The sequence below is a fragment of the Antechinus flavipes genome, chromosome 3 (genome assembly GCF_016432865.1).
Source record: "Antechinus flavipes isolate AdamAnt ecotype Samford, QLD, Australia chromosome 3, AdamAnt_v2, whole genome shotgun sequence".
NCBI lineage: Eukaryota > Metazoa > Chordata > Mammalia > Dasyuromorphia > Dasyuridae > Antechinus > Antechinus flavipes.
The window spans coordinates 475,727,866-475,745,351 of NC_067400.1; the positions used below are offsets into that span (position 1 = coordinate 475,727,866).

A 17,486-nucleotide genomic window follows, 5' to 3' on the forward strand; every position below is an offset into this window, starting at 1 on the left:
AGAAGGAGCATTTATTCTCTGACTTGGGGAGGTGGTGTTGTTGGGGTTTTCCAGGCTTGAAAGGAACAGGTATCAATGGAGTAATTGTAAATGTACCATTCTGCTATATGCTCATTAAAACCAGTCCTGAGTGTGAAAGAAAGCCATACAAAATGGCCCCCAAGAGACCCTTTTGAGCCTTCCAGGGAAGCAGAGAAGAAAGAGGAAGTTTGTTTTTTAAGAAGGCACAATTTATTTTGTCACATTATTTTACAACATAATTTTCATATAACAGTTGTCAGCGTAACACTAATACAGTTTAAAAAAAGGACAAAGATTACCTGCAAAATTATATATATTTTAATATCCAAAAAAATACATTGCATATATAGAACAGGAAAAGTCTCGTATCCACGAGGGTAAGTTTATTTGTTTTGTAAAGCACAAGTTGGGATTATTGCAAGATTGTTATTTATTAATGTCACCGAAGCACTAATGATCTAAACAGATTAGTTTTATTCCATTGTCGTCTTTTGTTAAATAATGGCCCAGTGCATCACTTTGAACAGACACTTAAATGTTTTGTTTCCTTCCAGTCATAGTTAAGATACGTCGCCCTCCTTTTTTTTTTTTCTTTTTAACCTAGCTAAAAAGTACAAAGCAATGGCCCAAATGTACAGATTGACAAAAGATGTACAAATTACATTAAAAAAAAACAACAACACACACGACAACCAATTTGATAGTAAAAACTGCATTTGTGACCGAGGTCAACTCGTTTCCTTCTTATTTTTAATTTTTATTAATTTTTTTTAATACTGTGAGATATAGGAAAATAACTCTGCATAATTTATACAGTAAGTTGCCTTCTGATTTGTTGATCCTGGAATGACGTTCTGACAAACGCACAGCGCTTGCGAATCTGTTTATGTTTCGAAATCCCTACAACTCTTCCAAGTTCTGGGACCTACTGTCATCCATTTAAAAAAAATTAATTAGTCATTTACCTTTATAAGTTTCAGGAATGTCTGTGCTTGCATTAAAATTCTCCCGATTCAGATCTCAGCTACTCCCAGAGAAAATGCTTTGCCTAGTGTGCATTGCACAGTGAGACGGGATTTTGCAATGCCCTTGGCTTTTTCAACATGACACACTCACTCACACATGCATACGTGCTTAAAAAAAAAAGATTCCAGTTGGGTGAAAACTTCACTAGCCTTTCAGCCAGTGTTCCAGTTGCCATCCACTTGTCAAATTAGCAATGCTGTCAGGTTGACTTTCTGATTCTTCTAGCATAGGCTTGGAGGCTTCCCATTATCCCCCCCTAATTAAGGTCCCAAACCAGTTCATGACTGGTCTAGTGAGCAGTGAGTCTGTGATCCATGTTCATAATATTCTTTATGAGGTCCTTGATGAGACCTGTGTCTTTGATAAACAGCTTTGGGTCATAGAATTTTAAAAAAAGGATTGTAGGTTTCTTTCATAAAATATGTTAGAACCTTTCCAGTAATCTGAATGTTCAACTCCTTAAAGATCAAAGGAGACTGTGAATCCAAACTGGAATACTGGCCAATAGAAATATCCATCTCTCTAAGTACAGGAAGCAAAAGTTACCAACTTTTTTTTTTTTTTTAAGAAGAGCTAAAAAGGTTCTATCCAGCAAGAAAGAACATCCAGTTTGGTTTTTGTCTTCATGATCACAGATAGCCTTCAAAGTCCAAAGTATTCCAGGAACTATGAGGAATGCATGTGTGTGCAGCTAAAAGGCTATTGAGAATACAACTCCTAGTAGTAACTACCTAAGTGTGAGGGGACATGGGTATTGGGATGGCGGGGGACGTTGGGGTTCGGGTAAATGCCCCCAGTTGGGGAGGTCCAGTATTGTGATGCTGCTCCAAAGAAGCTGGAGGAAGAGACAGGCATGGAGGATGGGTGCGGAGGAACAAAGTTCACCTTCTGTTGATGAGCGTGGTAGGAAGGCATATAGGAGATATCAGAAGGGTACTTGTACATGGGTGATTCAGTTGGGTGGGGCTGAAGAGCTTGGGCAATGCCGTGGAAGTCAAATTTGTAGGCATATCTTTTGCCGTGCACTTTGGTCATAATGTTTTTATCATAGTAGTATCGGAGGGCCCGGCTCAGCTTGTCATAATTCATATTGGGCTTGCTCTTTCGCTCCCCCCAGCGCCTGGCCACCTCATCGGGGTCCGTCATTTTGAATTCCCCATTGGTCCCCTCCCAAGTAATGCAGCTGGCGTTGGAGCTATCCGAGAGCAGCTCAAGCAGGAATTGCCACAGCTGGATTTGCCCGCTCCCTAGAGAAAGTGAAGAAAACAAAGGAGAAAATTATATATTTCTCTATAAAAATCAGAACTCTAACCTTGTGAGGGCATAACTTATTTTTTAATATTGTGTTCTTCCTCTAGAAACTATTCTGTTTTTTGGCTGTTTGATTATTATGGTTTTCTGTCTAACAAAGAATTCAACTCTATTCAACAAATATCAATTAAGAGATATTATGTATCAGGCACTATGTTAATTACTACAGCTACAAAGACAAAAATAAAAGTTTTTGCTCTCTAAAAGCTTACATTCTACAAGGAAGGATGGAACTAGTATACTAATAAATGCAATTTTTTTAAAGATAAATAATTTGGGGGAGAAGAATCCTAAACTATCTCCTTAATAATTAAAAAAAAATTTTTTTTCAGTACCACATGCCTCAAGCCTTCTGGACATATTAAAACATAAAAATATTCAAAATTTAAAAATCATTCATATAAGATCAGAAGCAGAAAAGAAATAAATATATATAACAGCACAATATTATTTCCCAGTACTCACCGCCTACTGATTTTGGTTAGGATAGTCTTTTTTATTACCTTCCCCTCCCATCCCAGGTATCCTGGGTCAGTAAAATAAACTAAATTCTAGACAAAACCAAGTATTGAGTATGATTTTGTGAATGATCAGATCACCAGAATGATTTAAGTGCGGTAATCTATGGAAAGATTTGTAATATTTTAAAAAGAGCCTAGCTTTTTCCTAGAACTAAGACAACATCCAGGTAAAAGAAATTTATCTTTCCACTACATATCTGCTCTACTTGGTTTAGACTGGATACTGTACATGAGGAAGAAAAGATAAATCCTATCATTCAACTTGAACTGGCTGGTCAAAGAAAAACATCATTTTAGTTCCAAAGAAGATTAAACACACACTCTCATGGACAAGCCAATTCCCGCTTCTCCCCCCATAGCTCCTATTTCTACTAAAAGAATTATTTTTCTTTATTGAGAGCTTCTCTCCTTATTCTAGATGAATTGACTTTGTTCATGCAAAATTTTTAATTGTAAAAACCACTCTAGGTGTATGACAGAGCAACTAGTTCCAGGGAAAAACATCAACTCATCTACATTAGAAATGATAGAGCTGAGACATTTTTCCTACAAACTTTCCAAAAACCCCCATCAACATTATTTGAAACCTATAATGACCTGAACTCACTAATGTCTGATGATTCTTCCCAAATCTAGAAAAAAAAATGCTTGCATGTCATTTCCCCAACTGGGGAGCTAGCTGAGGAAAAGGGGTGGCTAGAGAGTAAGTTTACAAGAATTCATAATACAGAATACTCAAGGTTATAGATGGACAGGTAATTAAGGTCTATGATAGAAACAAAAGGAATAATACTAGAAAAAGCTGCTGCTGTCTTGCTTACTAGAGTACTATCATCAGAATGTCGGATTAAGGAAAGAGAAAGAAAACAGCATGGCCAGATTTCATTGGAATTTATTCTAAATATCTCAATGGGCCCAATAAGGAGAAACACCAGATGTTCTATAGCTCAGTATGGGAATTAAGTTCATTGTGGCAGTATTAATAATTATTAATATTTATGTCAAAGACCCCTGGCTCTCAGGAAGTATCACAAACCACAAATGCACATTTAGAAAGTATGTGTATTAACCAAGGATCAAACAGCTTTTGGGTTGGGGAGTGGAATAGGGAGGCCCTATTAGCTGTTTCCCACCCCAGAAACTAGTATAGTCATGGACATGCAGGTTGGAGATAACAGAACAGAAAACCAAAGCAGCAGATAAATGAAAACCCTAAGATCAGAAATGGAAATCTGAGATTTCCTTGTTCCAAGGAGGCAGGTTGGACAAAATGACAATGCTTCAGATAGAACAGATGATTAAGTTCAAAATCTCTGAGAAGAGAGAGCTTCTTTGGAACACAAGACACTTGTGTCCTGGGCATACCTGGCCCTCAAGATGCACTGACCCAGGCAGCAGAAACTGGCCTGGGAAGGGGAAGGGAAAATAGGAGTGTTAATGAGATAGCAGTGGGCAGAGGGAGAAGGAAGGAAAGGGAAAATCTTTGATTTTATCATTCAAACTTCAGAAAAAGGAAATATAGCAAAAGAGTTAATTCCCTATTATCTCTGTACAGATTCCCTGTTTTATGGATAATCCAAAGTATATTATTAGTTCCAAACTAAGTCCCCATTCGAGTCCTTGCTCCTACTGGCTGAAACTTTCTTTCAAATTCAGATGTATTTAAGGAATAGAAACTAAATTTAATATTTTCATAAGTAAGAAAATAATTTACAAAAGTAAACCTCTTTAACCTCTCCCAAATCAAACCCTATATCTATATCTCCATATCTATTTATCTATCATCCATCCATCTATCTATCTATCGATCTATCATCTATCAACAATTTTCATTTGTAATCCCTTTAAGAAAACAGAATGAATTTACAAAACAGATAAACCTGCAACACTTTTTGTCACTAAAAAAATTCTTTATATTTTGAAAGGAGACCCAGGGTTTGCTTTAAATGACAAACTCCCCTTTTGCATTTAAAATGAATCAAGTTAGGAGGAGAGTAATTCAGAATAAACTTTTTAGGCATGTCCCTTGCATAAAGCCAGGTGCTCCTATAGCACATTCTAAGACCAAGTAGAAGATTTGTTTGTTTGTTTTACTTTTAATTTTTAAAAAAAGATTATTTGTCCATAGGAGTGGAGATATTTGAGAAGTGAATGCTGTTTGATTTCTTTTCCCTTTTCCCCATTAGAATTCCCATTTTAACTGCTCTTCACTATTTTGAAATTCAGTGATAGATGTGCTTAATGATGCTGTTTGTTTCTGTCTAAATAGCTTCACCTAAAGCATATTACTAACTGTTGAAAACACTTTGGTCTTTTTAAGTCTCTGTTTCTTCCTTCACTCTTCAGCCCTTTACTCTGTCTTCTTTTCCTTCTTTTGCCTCTTTCCCTTCTACTTTTCCTCTAATTCATGATAAGAACAAACTGAGATCAGTGTGTTACTGTACAGGGCAGTTACCTATGTTTGGATCAAGGGCAGCAGTCCAATGTTTTGTCTAAACTTTGGACCATTTGGGAAAAAAGAGACTTAGAGTAGGCTTAAAGTAACTTACCTGGGTTTGCTAGGCGACTGCTGGTTGGGCCCAGTATCTGATAGGGATCTAAACAAAGAACACCAAATAATATTTGCTTCATTTTTTTTTTTTTTACAATCATAACTATGAACTTAAGTCTCTGTATGTTTACAATTTTATTGTACTCTCATAAGAAAGTTTGATCTGAGAAAGTTTTTTCTGATGTCTTCTACAGACTTCAAATTTCTGGACAATTTCTGGACACAGTTAAGATCTGTGCATCAGCAATAACAGAAATAACAGAAATACTACTAGGGATAGCACCACCTCAGACTTAATGTATCCTAATTCCCAGCTTTGATTAATGCTAACTTTTGACCGAAAACTCTAGCTAATGTTTCATCTTGTAATAATAATAATATGAATTAATGGAAAGTTTGCCCAATAACTGGGTTTAGAGAAATATTAATAATTGCTGGGCCATTAATGATTCTTATTTAGCAATAACAATGTTATAAATTTCTCTTTATTCTTCTGATATTTTGGAGAAATCACAAACGTCAAGAAATTTAGGTTCTAATTCCAGTTTTGCCATTAGCTAGCTCAGTCTGCCTGGACTTTAGTTTCCTAACCTATAAAATAAGGAGTTTGAATTCTAATGTCTTTCCAACTCTAACATCTGGCATATTTGAAAACAAAACAATAGCTGACTAATATCAATATTAGCCACCTTTTCAATCTCAGATTTATTAGTCTATCCTTTTTGAAATTTCTATTTAACAAATGTATTATTACTCAGTTGTGAAAGATCCCCAAAAGCTTGAAAATCTTTTCCAGTAGTGCAAAAACATATAGGTTTATAGGATGGTTGTAGTTTTTAAAAAATGAACTATTAGTTGTGGGAGTCTGAGGTTAGAAAAGATTCTACAGGTTACTTTAATCTCTTCTTCTTTACCTTTAAACAATAGTAGAACTAGATGATTTCTAGTAACTAGTTTTAACTTTTTCTTGACTAGGAAATTCTTCAAATTCCCTTAATGGCACTTCCTAGTGTCTCTCAATTCTCAAGATCAGTAAAATTTTCTTTCTTTTTTTTGTTGTTGTTGAGGTTAAATGACTTGCCCAGGGTCACACAGCTAGGAAGTGGTTAAGTGTCTAAAGCGAGATTTAACCTCAGGACCTCTTGACTTCAGGGCTGGTGCTCTATCCACTGCCCCACCTAGTTGCCCCACCATTTCTTTTTTTTTTTTTTAAACTCAAATCCTTCCTATTGAAATTTAAATTTATTTTCTGTCTGTATTTAGACATTAGAACAACAGTCACAATTTCCTCCCACAAAAACAAATAAATTATTTATTTTAGAAAAAAAAGCTTAAGATGGCAGTGTTGGGAGAAGTGGAACACAAACAGCTTTTTAAAAAATATGTGAAAGGCTGTTATATGGAAAGAGGAGGACATATGTATGTATATATGTATAAACACAATTGTGTATTATATGTGTAAATACATACATATACACATATGTATACAAGCATATACTATATATGTGCCATTTCTTTTTCCAGTTCATTTTAAGATGAGGAAACTGAAGTAGAGTTAAATGATTTGCCCAGGTTCACATATCTATGTGCAGAATATAGTTTGATTCCATAACATCTAACTATGCAGCTGTAATGTCAAACATAGAACAATGAGCTGTTACTAAAGAATCACAGCCAGTTACCTGGTTGAGGGCGTTGCTGTTCAGTATTCTTATTCATGTTTTGTGCTCCTCCGATGGGAGGACCTGTAACAAGGAAGAAAAAAAAATCAGCTTAATTAGAGTGAAGAGGGAAATCTTGTTGGCTCCCCTTCAAGAGAATAGTATTATTAAGAAATATACAGTTTTTTCTCAAAGATGAGAGGCAGTATAGTATAGCATAGAGGTGTCAAACATGCTTAAAATATAATTGGGAAATATTTCACAAAATAAGTAAAAATATCATAGAACATAGATAATATTAAAATGTAGTTTTCTAAATTAATATGCTGCCAGGAGGGATCCTTATATGGCCCCTGTTTCCATTTGAGTTTTTAGATAGAGAACGGGTCTCAATGCCAGGAAAACCTGAGTTTAATTCCCTCCATTGACACATACAGGTTGCATGACCTTCAGCAAGACACTTAACTTCCTCAGGTAACCCTTTAAGAATCACAATTCTATAAGTTTTAGAGAAGGTACCAATCTGTAATCTACAACTGGTAGAGAGGGTTTCCTCATCTAGCAATTCAGATATTCATTACACCAGTGAAATCACAGGTCTAGTATTTATCTATCCTTTCCCATATGTAATTATTTTAGCAACCAGGAGTGTAGAACCACCTCAGTCAGTAGATCTGTCTTTAGAACCTACTTAATTTGGAATAATTCATTTGAGGGAACCACTTTTCTGTATATAGCTTCTATTCTTATCCATATGCCACCAGATGGAAAGATACCATGATGCCTGCAATAGTGACCAATGGAGGAGAATATTTTTGCTCAATGATTTGTCCGCTGCACTTTTCTCATGCTACAGAGAGATAAGGTCCAGACTTTCCCACAGGTTAATATCCCCTTAGTGACAGATCCTCTAGCTTCTCTCTATCATGTCTATTCTCTGCTTTACTTCACTTCTTTTCCTAAAGCCAAATGTAACCATGAAATGACTAAATGAAAATCCGGAGTTTGGAAATTACTAACAATTTATACATTTGTAATTAATTTTGCTTTGATAATGGAAAACAAATTTTCAACTTATTTCACTTAGTAGCTTTTTTTTTTCCTGCTCCCAAATTCCATTATTGCTCTTTCCCAATCTTAGAAAAAATTTAATTTTTCCTAATGAATTAGAAGATAGTTACTTACTTTTGGTGAGGCCTGAATTCATGTTATTGCCCCATCCTGCTCTCCTGACTGATTCATAAGAAGGATCTGATTTTAAAAAATAGCAGATAGAGGTACCTTAAAATTACATTTTTTCAAACAACAAAAGTTGTTGCATGAACAAAATCAATCCAGCTAGAAGAATAAGAATTATTAACTGGGGGGGTGGGGAGATCTTTGCTTCAAATATTCCTAATCAAAATTTAAGATATAGAGGAAATTTATAAAATATTTAAGATCAAGAACCATTCTCTAATAAAATACTTGTTAAAGATTTGAACAAATAAATTAGTAAAAGAAATGTAAGTTAACAGTCATATAGAAAATGCTACAAGTAATAACAATAGGAATAAAAAAGGAGGGAAGGAAAAGATCCTAGAAGAAAAAGAAGAAGATGATGATAAAGAAGAAGAAGATGAAGATGAAGAAGAACAACAACAACAACATGTAAATGAAAGTAATCTCACCTATCAAATTGGCTAAGATGAGAAAAGATAAAAATGATACAGATAGAGTGCATGAAAGCAAGTACTAATACTCTATTGGTTGACCTATGAATTATTGCAATTGTTATTTTAAAATTTGGAATTTATTAGAAAAATCATGAGAAACCATTTGACTTTGTTTCTACAAAGATAACTACAGGGAACATAACCTAAAGAAGTAAATGACAGAAAGAAAAATGTTAAATGTAATATTATTTCTAATAGCACTCTTTGTGATACTAAAAATAGGGGGAAAAAATGGATCCCTACTGATGGGGGAATGGTTGAGCAAAGTGTTATACATTAATATAAAGTATATTATTGTAGCATAAGAAGCACTGAGCATGAGGAATTCAGAGAAACATAGGAAGCTTGTATAAAGTAATAGAGGGAAGAAAGTAGAAATAAAAGAATTATATATGCAATATTTATATTAATGGTAAGTGAAAAAAGTCTAGCACATAGTCCATTCTTAATAAAACTTCCTGACTTGACAAGACCATTAAAAGGGGTAGTCATACTCACACTAATTGCAATAAATAAATTTGACTCAGTTCAGAAATGAAACACATCTCCCTCTTCTTGGTAGATAGATAGTGGACTATAAGGGAGGAGGACCATAAATGTTTACTTCATGTGATAGTTTTGTTTAATTGTTTTCTTTTGTTATAAGGGAAGGTTCAATGGTGGGGGATGGATAACAGGAAATGATTTTAAGGTAAAGAAAAACAAAGAAATCACTTCAAAAATAGAGGGGAAAGACTTTGTGCTTCTTCAGAGTTCTGATATAAAGATTATCTCCTGAATTAATAGGAAACATTTAAATCAATACTGGCTCAACCGACTTTGGATTCTTCCATCTTCTCATTAGCAGATTTATAAATATTGCTATATAAGTTAACACCCATGCTGCTCTCTTATTTGATGAGTTCCCCCATCTCCTCCATCTTCCACTTAACCTTAATATGTTATTTCCCCATTTAGAATGTAAGATCCTTGAAGATAAAAATTGTTTGCTTGCTTGTATTTGTAAATCCAGGCTCAGTCCAGTGCCAGCCACATGGGAAGTATTTAATAAAAGTTTTGTCTATTCAATTCAATTCATCAAATATTTATTAATTCAGACAGTATGAATTAATAGGATGTTGGGAGTATTCATAAATATAAACCTATCAGATGCTTATTGATTTTCTCAGAAGAGAAATTGTATATATATGTAATAGAATATTCCTATTGATTATAAAGGGAATCTTTTATCTAGCAGTGGGGGGAAAATGGAAATGGTTAAAATCAGAATTCTTGAAGGGGAGAGATTATGGGCTTCAAGACTCCCATTCTTCCAAAGAAACAATGTTTTCCAGCCAGTGATTCAGGAGTCTTTGATGTCTTGTGAATATACATCAAAGCTTTATAAAGTTCCAGATAGGATAAATGATGTTGTTTCTGGCAATTGTGGTGAAGAATGGAAAGAGGTTAGAAGTAAGTATAGATGGACAGATGATTAAAGTCGTTAATAGCTAGATGGAGGAGCATGGGGAACCATTCTTTAGGGCATCATAGCAAGTCTTGGATACAACATAGACTCAAAATTTTGTTGTTGTTGTTCAGTGGTTCAGTCACATCCTAATCATCATGACTCCATGTGCCATAATGCTGTCCGTGGAATTTTCTTGGCAAAGATATTGGAGTGGTTTGCCATTTCCTTCTTCAGTGGGTCATCTTTTGTCAGAATTCTCCACTATGACCTGTCTATCCTGGGTAACTCGGCACAGCATAAGTCATAGTTTCCTTGAGCTATGTAAGCCCCTCCTCAATGACAAGGCAATAGTCCAGAAGGGATTCAAAATAATTGGGTAACATTATTTCAGTTTTTTCCCATTTTCTTCTAAACTATCCTGGGGAAAATAACACTGAAGTTACCTATTTGAAATCTCATTCTGTTCCTTGAAAGATATCTCCTTGACTTCCAAACCTTATTTAGGAATGGCTTGATTGAATGGTGGAGATCAAAAGTCAGAGGTTCCCCTTTCATTCCACTGGCCCAGATTTGCCAAGGGTTGGAATTACGAAAAGTAACTGAGGGGATATAGAGGACTGAGCTCCATTAAGACATTCAACAGGAACAGAAAAAGATTTTCTGACCATAGAACTCTGACTTTTAAAGTCTTTCTCTGAACAACAAAAGAAACCATAAAAAAAACCCATTGGAACAAATGGAGCACAAACCTCATCAAACACCAGTCTTAACAGAATGAAACAAAAACCATTTCCAATTACCCCATTCCAAGCCTCTCAGACAAATTAAAATAAGAGTCAGGGATATGGGGAGGCTCATCCGATTGCTTGTTCTCATTGTTTCTAGCCTAGAAGAGCCAAAGACAAGGACAATTTTCTTATGGAAAAATCCACGTGCAGATGTACATTCCTTATGGCTTTGGAAAAGCTAGTTCAGTTTTAAAATTATAGTCTTTTAGTTGTTGGCATGAAAAAGAAAACAGAAAGTGAGGAGGGAAAGGGTGGGTAGAATGGGTGGGGAAGGGAAAAGAGGAAAGAAGCAAAACTCTGCTCATTTCACTCTTCTGTTTTTATTTTTATTTGACTTTCCCCCCATAAAAACCACAATTCCTCCTGCAAATAGATTCTTCTGCTAGCCTTAAAAAATGAAAAACAAAAACAAAACAAAACCAAAAAATTTGTTTATAGGCTGGAAATAAAAGCTCTGATGAGACATTCTCTGGGATTTCTTGCCTAGGTCTGAAATGCTTGTGCAATGCTGCTGTGAACAAAAGAAAAGGTGAGTTTTTCTAAGGGTTGGATCTCTTTTTTCTTAGAGGTAGGGTAGAAGTGTAAGGGAGGAGAAGCTGGAAAATGATCAGAGATATCAATTTAATATGTTTATTAAGTACATATAAGCATCTTGTGACTAACTCTCTATACTTCAATTTCCTTATCTGAAAAAGAACTGGGCTACATGGCTCTATGAAGTGTCTTCTAGCTCAAATTCATGATTTTATGGGCAAGGAATAGAGGAGAATAAAATGAAATAGAAGACAAAAGGGCTCCTGCCTTTCAGATATTTTAAGATTTCATTGGAGAGAAAAGAAAGACAGAAATGAAAGATATACTCATGGCAGAAGACAGTATAGGATAAATGTCAAATGAGTGGTATAGATAACATATACCACAAGAATCCAGGGAAGAGAGAGATGAGATAATATTGGGGCAGATGGGGATAATGGGAATGGAAAAAGCTAAATTCAAGGGTCATTTCTTTTAATTAATTTATTTGTTTTGGTCTGGGCTAATTTTTTAAAGAAAGTATATAAAGACTAAAACTGAGGCTTTAATAACTACTCCTACTTATCTCTTTTTACCTTATTCTCTCTTTTTTTTTTTCTCTATTTAACCATAGCCCTGCAAATGTTTGAAATTGTTTTTGTGTGTTTCATCAAAATAAGTAGATTTAGATCACACAAGTTTGCTACATGGATGTTGGGCATAGTTGAACCCCAGAGGCAAAGAAAAGCGAAGAGATTATTATCAAGAAATTAATCATCAATTAACATGTATTTACTAAATGCTTATTGTATCACATCTTCTATGTTGAACACTAGAGATTAAAAAAGAAAAATTGAGTCATTTCACTCATGTTCAATTCTCTATGACCCCATATGGGATTTTCCTGACAAAGACACTGGAGTAGTTTGCCATTTCCTTCTCTAGAAAAGAAAGAAAGAAGGAAAGAAACACTCCTTTTACCAGTACTGACTTTTGATTTGGCAACTTGAGTTTTAGAGAGCTACCTGAGGCATTGAGAAGTTATGTGACTTTCTTAGGATGCATACAATCTCTAATGTGTCAGACATGGGACTTGAATTTAGGTATTTAAAATTATGATGAGGTTGCATAAGGTATCACAGAGAAGATGAGCTTACAGGCTTTTAGCTCAATTCTATTCGTTTTGATTCAGCGACCATTTATTAAACAGTTTACCTCATTTAGTGTAACTGACACAGAAGGAAATAAAAACCATTTCCAATTACCCCATTCCAAATGTATCCAAGAGTTGGGGAGAGGTCTACCCCAAACACAAGGAGACTTCGCCTGGCAGAATAATTTGTCCCAGTGGCCATGAAGGGGGCTTAGAGTTTGCTCAGCCACTGGAGACACCAAGGCCAACCAGATCAACCACTATTTCCATGGGCCATGGCTAATTGTCTTGTCTTTTGTTCTCAACTTTGATATCTCAGGAAGAGAGAGTTAAATGATTAAATAGAATTATTGTGCATATATTGCCTATTCACTGCATGATCTCTTTGAAAAACACATCTATGGCTACACCAGATTGTTTTTTCAACCAAAAGAAAAAAAGAAAGATGAGGTCTTTGGCAATATGCAGAGAAATGCTTTGTCTCTCTATGAATCATCAGAAGTTTCGAAAACTCGCAGTGCTCAGAGGTACTTTGAGTTAGCAGAAGAAACAACGCATCCCATAAGATGGGGGGAATGAGCTGCACTAAAATTTCTCTTCTGTTTCTCCATTGAGATGCTAGGAAAAGATTCTACCTATGGGGCAGGGTAAAGCCATTTTAATGGACAGAAAAATAATGAAGGTACCATAAGAACAATTGTAGTTCTCTGAGATAGGCCCTGGGCAGCTAGGTGGCACAGTGCATAGAGCACTTGGCTGGGAATCAGGAAGACTCATCTTCCTATGTTTAAATCTGGTCTCAGATACTTTTTTTTTAGCTTTGCCACGGGCAAGTCATTTAATCCTGTTTGTCTCAGTTTCCTCATCTGTAAAATGAGCTGCAGAAGGAAATGGAAAATCCCCTATAGCATTGTTGCCAAGAAAACCCCAAATGGGGTCATGAAGAATCAGATACAATTGAAATAACTGAACGTCACCGCACAGATAAGTCATGAAAGCATTTTTATTTCCAATTTACAGATAATGAAACTGAGTCTTAGAGAGCAAAATAGTTTGCCTACAGTCACACCATTAGCCAGGATTCTCTTCTGATTCTAGGTCCAGCACTTTTTTTCACCATACTATAATACCTCATCATTATATATTCTTAAAGACTAAGTCTTCCATCCTAGGGAATAAAAAACTAGTTTCACAAAGGTACTCAGGGAGTATTTCTACTTGTCCCCCTCCTAATCTGTTTTCAGTTCTAAGCCAGATCTTTCTTAATATCTTTTAGTTTTCAGGGGTGAGTCGTGTCAACGGACCAATTGACATCCTAAGTTGTGAGGACTGAAGACCCATAATAAGTACTACTGAAGCCAAGTGGAGTCTTATGTGAATTTCATCCTTTAGCTTTCTGAATGGTCAATGAACAAATAGAAGTCATCACCAGGATGCAATCTGGGGCATTTTCAGGCAGGAAAATATTGCTCCTCCAAAGCTTTTCATTAAACGACTTAGGGCCCTTAAGAGAAAGGCCCAGATTTATAAGCTGATTTAGGTAAGATGCTGTCCTGTAGACAGGAGAAATACACCTCCTAAAAGTGTCATCCGGTCTAACAAGGCCAGAAAGGTAACAAGGAAGTGGCAATGGTACAGAAACCATCCAGCAATCAATGTAACTGGGAGGCTAACTGTGAATTTAACAGAGCAATAAACAGCAACGGCACATGCTGAAGTGAAGGGTGGTGTTTTTAGCCAACATGTAACAGATTGAAGTGTGTAGTCAGTGGGACAGAGACCACAAATCTCCCAGTGGCCTCTTCATTCATATCCATATGCATGGGAAAGCCTCCTGCCAGTACCCACATCTCTGGACACAAAGAATACTTCTCTTTGCATTTATTTATTCAATTTATCAAAAGCATGCCACGGACCTCAGGGCTATTGGGATACATGTACCAAATGCAAAAATTAAATTAAATCCAGTGGCTAAAATTGTGATTCCAAAGAAAAAAGCCTTAATACAATTGGCTCACAAGCCAAGACTGAAGAACTGAGGTCTGGCAGCTTGCCCTGGAGGTCAACAATCTGGTGTAGCTTTGCAGATAGGCATGAGAAGAGTTCAGAACACAAACATTTTCCAGCAGCCCACCAAATCTGCATTTGCTCCACCTGGGCCCATCACCTCACCCACCTGCCAGATGTATAAAAAATATCTCACAATTCCCTTAATTCCCATCAAAGAAAGCACCGTCACCACCTTAAATGCTCCCAACCAAAGAAAGTTCCCCAAATAAGGTGTGCTCAGTGTGTGTGTATGTGTGGGGGAAGCAAATTCTGTAATGGTCTCCTTGAGTTCTAACACTGTCAATAGTGTCTTCTTCAAACACAAGGGACAGTCATTCACATATGTGTCTGTGCACATACTGAAACTTCATCTCTGCAGGGACGCTAAGATGTCAGCTACGGAGGTTTCCAACAACTTTTTTCTTTTAAGCAACATCGGCTGGGGTCCATTTTTTTTTTCCTTTTTCACTACAAATCATGCAAGATGAAACTGAGCAGTGTGGTCAGCTCCAGCCTCCAGACACACAAATAGAAACACGTCTAAGACAAAATGGAAAAGCCAGCACCAGGGAGCCAGGCCAAGGACTCACATTTCTGTAAAAACAATATCCCTCCTAGAGCCTGACGCCCAGCAGTTTCAAGAGTTCCTTGGATATTCATGGCCCATCAGCCAGCAGATGAAGGGACTAACTTCTCTGCCTCATCCAAAAGCTGCCTGTGTGTATGTGAAAGTAGACTTAGTTATGTTGTTTTCTTTCTGAGACATGAGTTTATACCATGACATCTTTAGAGAACTCTTCAAGAAGGTTTTTCAAAAGGGAGTTTATAATGGTAACCTGGGGGCGTATTGTATGACTTTTTGGGGCTAAAAGATACAGTTAATGATCTGAAAACTGCTATGTCTATATCATAGATTAATGTAGAGTTTAGAGCTAGGAGGTACCCCGGAGATATCCATTCTGATGCTTTCATTTTATATGTTAATTTGTGACCCATAGCTAAAATTTTATATTCACAGATGGAGTTCAGTCATGCAAGCCTTAGCATGAGCTTTATGGCTCATGCCCCCACCCAAAATTTCCTTTGGTAATCCTGGAATCCAGCTTGTGTTACCCTAAAGGTTCTGAGTTCCAATCCAAAAATCTCAATTTAACAAAATTTCCAATGGGATAAATCTTATTCATTACAACAGCAATGATAACAACAATAAGCACCATGAAACCTAGAAACAGTCAGAACAATTTTAATTTCCTCTCCAATGGGCCTCTACCTTTCATAGGGATTTACTCATATAACCCTTGGGACTTACAGTATTCCTATGGATGGGCTACACAGACATATACAGATACACCCCCTCTACAAAGATAAAGAGCATGGGGTTTCTAGGGAACCAAGAAATATTCTGTTCTTATGATCCTCTGCTTCCCCAGGGACCTATATAATCAAGGTTGTGCTGGTAAATAGTTCACAGCTGGTTCATGATGCCAGTGAAGGAATGTGTCTGGGTTATTCCTCCACATCGTAACTTTCCCCCTAGATCTTTCTTTCCACTTCACATTGGTCTTTGTCTTCTTCTGGGGTTAGTTTCTCCTCTCCTCGTGACCCACATAATTCTCTAGCGAGAAGCCTGGACATCTTCTTGGCGTCTCCAGGAAATTAAGTCCATCTCTAAGCATAACCTCTTCAGGCTGCCTGACCTTCCCTTTCTGTCTCCAGATCGCTTTCTGAGCCTCTGAGATCTTCCCGTTTAAGGGCTGAGCCTAAGCAGATAGATCTAACAAACAAGGGAGCCAGGATCCGGAGTCTGTGCCAAGATAATGGCTTTATCCATGGGACAACCTGAATGTGATACCTTGTCAACAAGGCACTAGAAGGAGTAAAGGACCAGAGATTCAGTGTACAGAGTGGGGGAAATTGAAGGTGAGAGGTTGGTTTTTTAAGTTAAGAGAAGTTTGCTCAAGACCCAAACTGTAATAAATAGCAATTTCAATATTTAGACCTAGGTCATTTTACCAGTATACTACTTGCCTGCAGTGAATGGCTTAATTAATAGAAATTTCTCCCTCAGATCTGAAAAAATTCAGCACTTTATTGATAAAAGGTGACAGGATGTAGTCCCTGACTTCCTGTAGTCCAGAGGTGGAATTTAATGTTTTCTCTCCTACACTGGAAGTGCCCAGAAGGACATAATCTAGTGGCTATGAGTGAGCCTGTGACTATCCTGTGAGTGACCTCTCTGTTGAAAAAGTCATTGTGGATTTATTTTGTATCACACATCTGATAAGCCAAAATGAGCCAACGGTGCCTCCATTATCAAATGTGTGGCACATTGGCTTTTCCCCTTATTTTCACCAGAAAATAAGTCTGACCTCAGCGAAAGCCAAAAGGGGGTTACTCACAGGGGAGTTACAGGCTTACTCATCAGCCCTGACCACGGATTCTTCCATACCACCCATCTGATAGGCCAACAGTACCTCCAATATGGGCAGCAAGGCAGCCCAGGATAGTGTGGGGTCTGGAGTCAGGATGGCTCATCTTCCTAAGTTCAAATCCAACTTTAGACATTCATTAGCTGTGTGATCCTCGGCAAGGTTCTTAACCCTGTTTGCCTCAGTTTACCTCAGTTTCTTTATCTCTAAAATGATCTGGAAAAGGAAATGGTGAACCACTCTAGTATCTCTGCCAAGAAAATTCAAACTGGGGCCACAGAGAGTCAGATATGGCTGA

The 17,486-nt window shown here is 36.8% G+C and overlaps 1 protein-coding gene across 6 annotated transcripts in view; it reads right to left on the minus strand.

Annotated features, from left to right (window-relative positions):
• Positions 1–208: 208 nt before the first annotated feature.
• FLI1 (Fli-1 proto-oncogene, ETS transcription factor) overlaps positions 209–17,486 on the minus strand; it is a 163,365-nt gene continuing 146,087 nt past the window's right edge. For 5 of the 6 annotated variants that reach the window (XM_051986694.1, XM_051986698.1, XM_051986696.1 and 2 more), the window contains 4 exons: positions 8,277–8,342; positions 7,113–7,175; positions 5,429–5,476; positions 209–2,294 (listed from right to left, as the gene is read on the minus strand). In XM_051986694.1, the coding sequence (XP_051842654.1) occupies positions 1,765–2,294; positions 5,429–5,476; positions 7,113–7,175; positions 8,277–8,342 (707 nt within the window). In that variant the 3' untranslated portion in view covers positions 209–1,764. The remainder of the gene's footprint in view (positions 2,295–5,428; positions 5,477–7,112; positions 7,176–8,276; positions 8,343–17,486) is intronic. The other variant, XM_051986697.1, reaches the window with a different exon arrangement.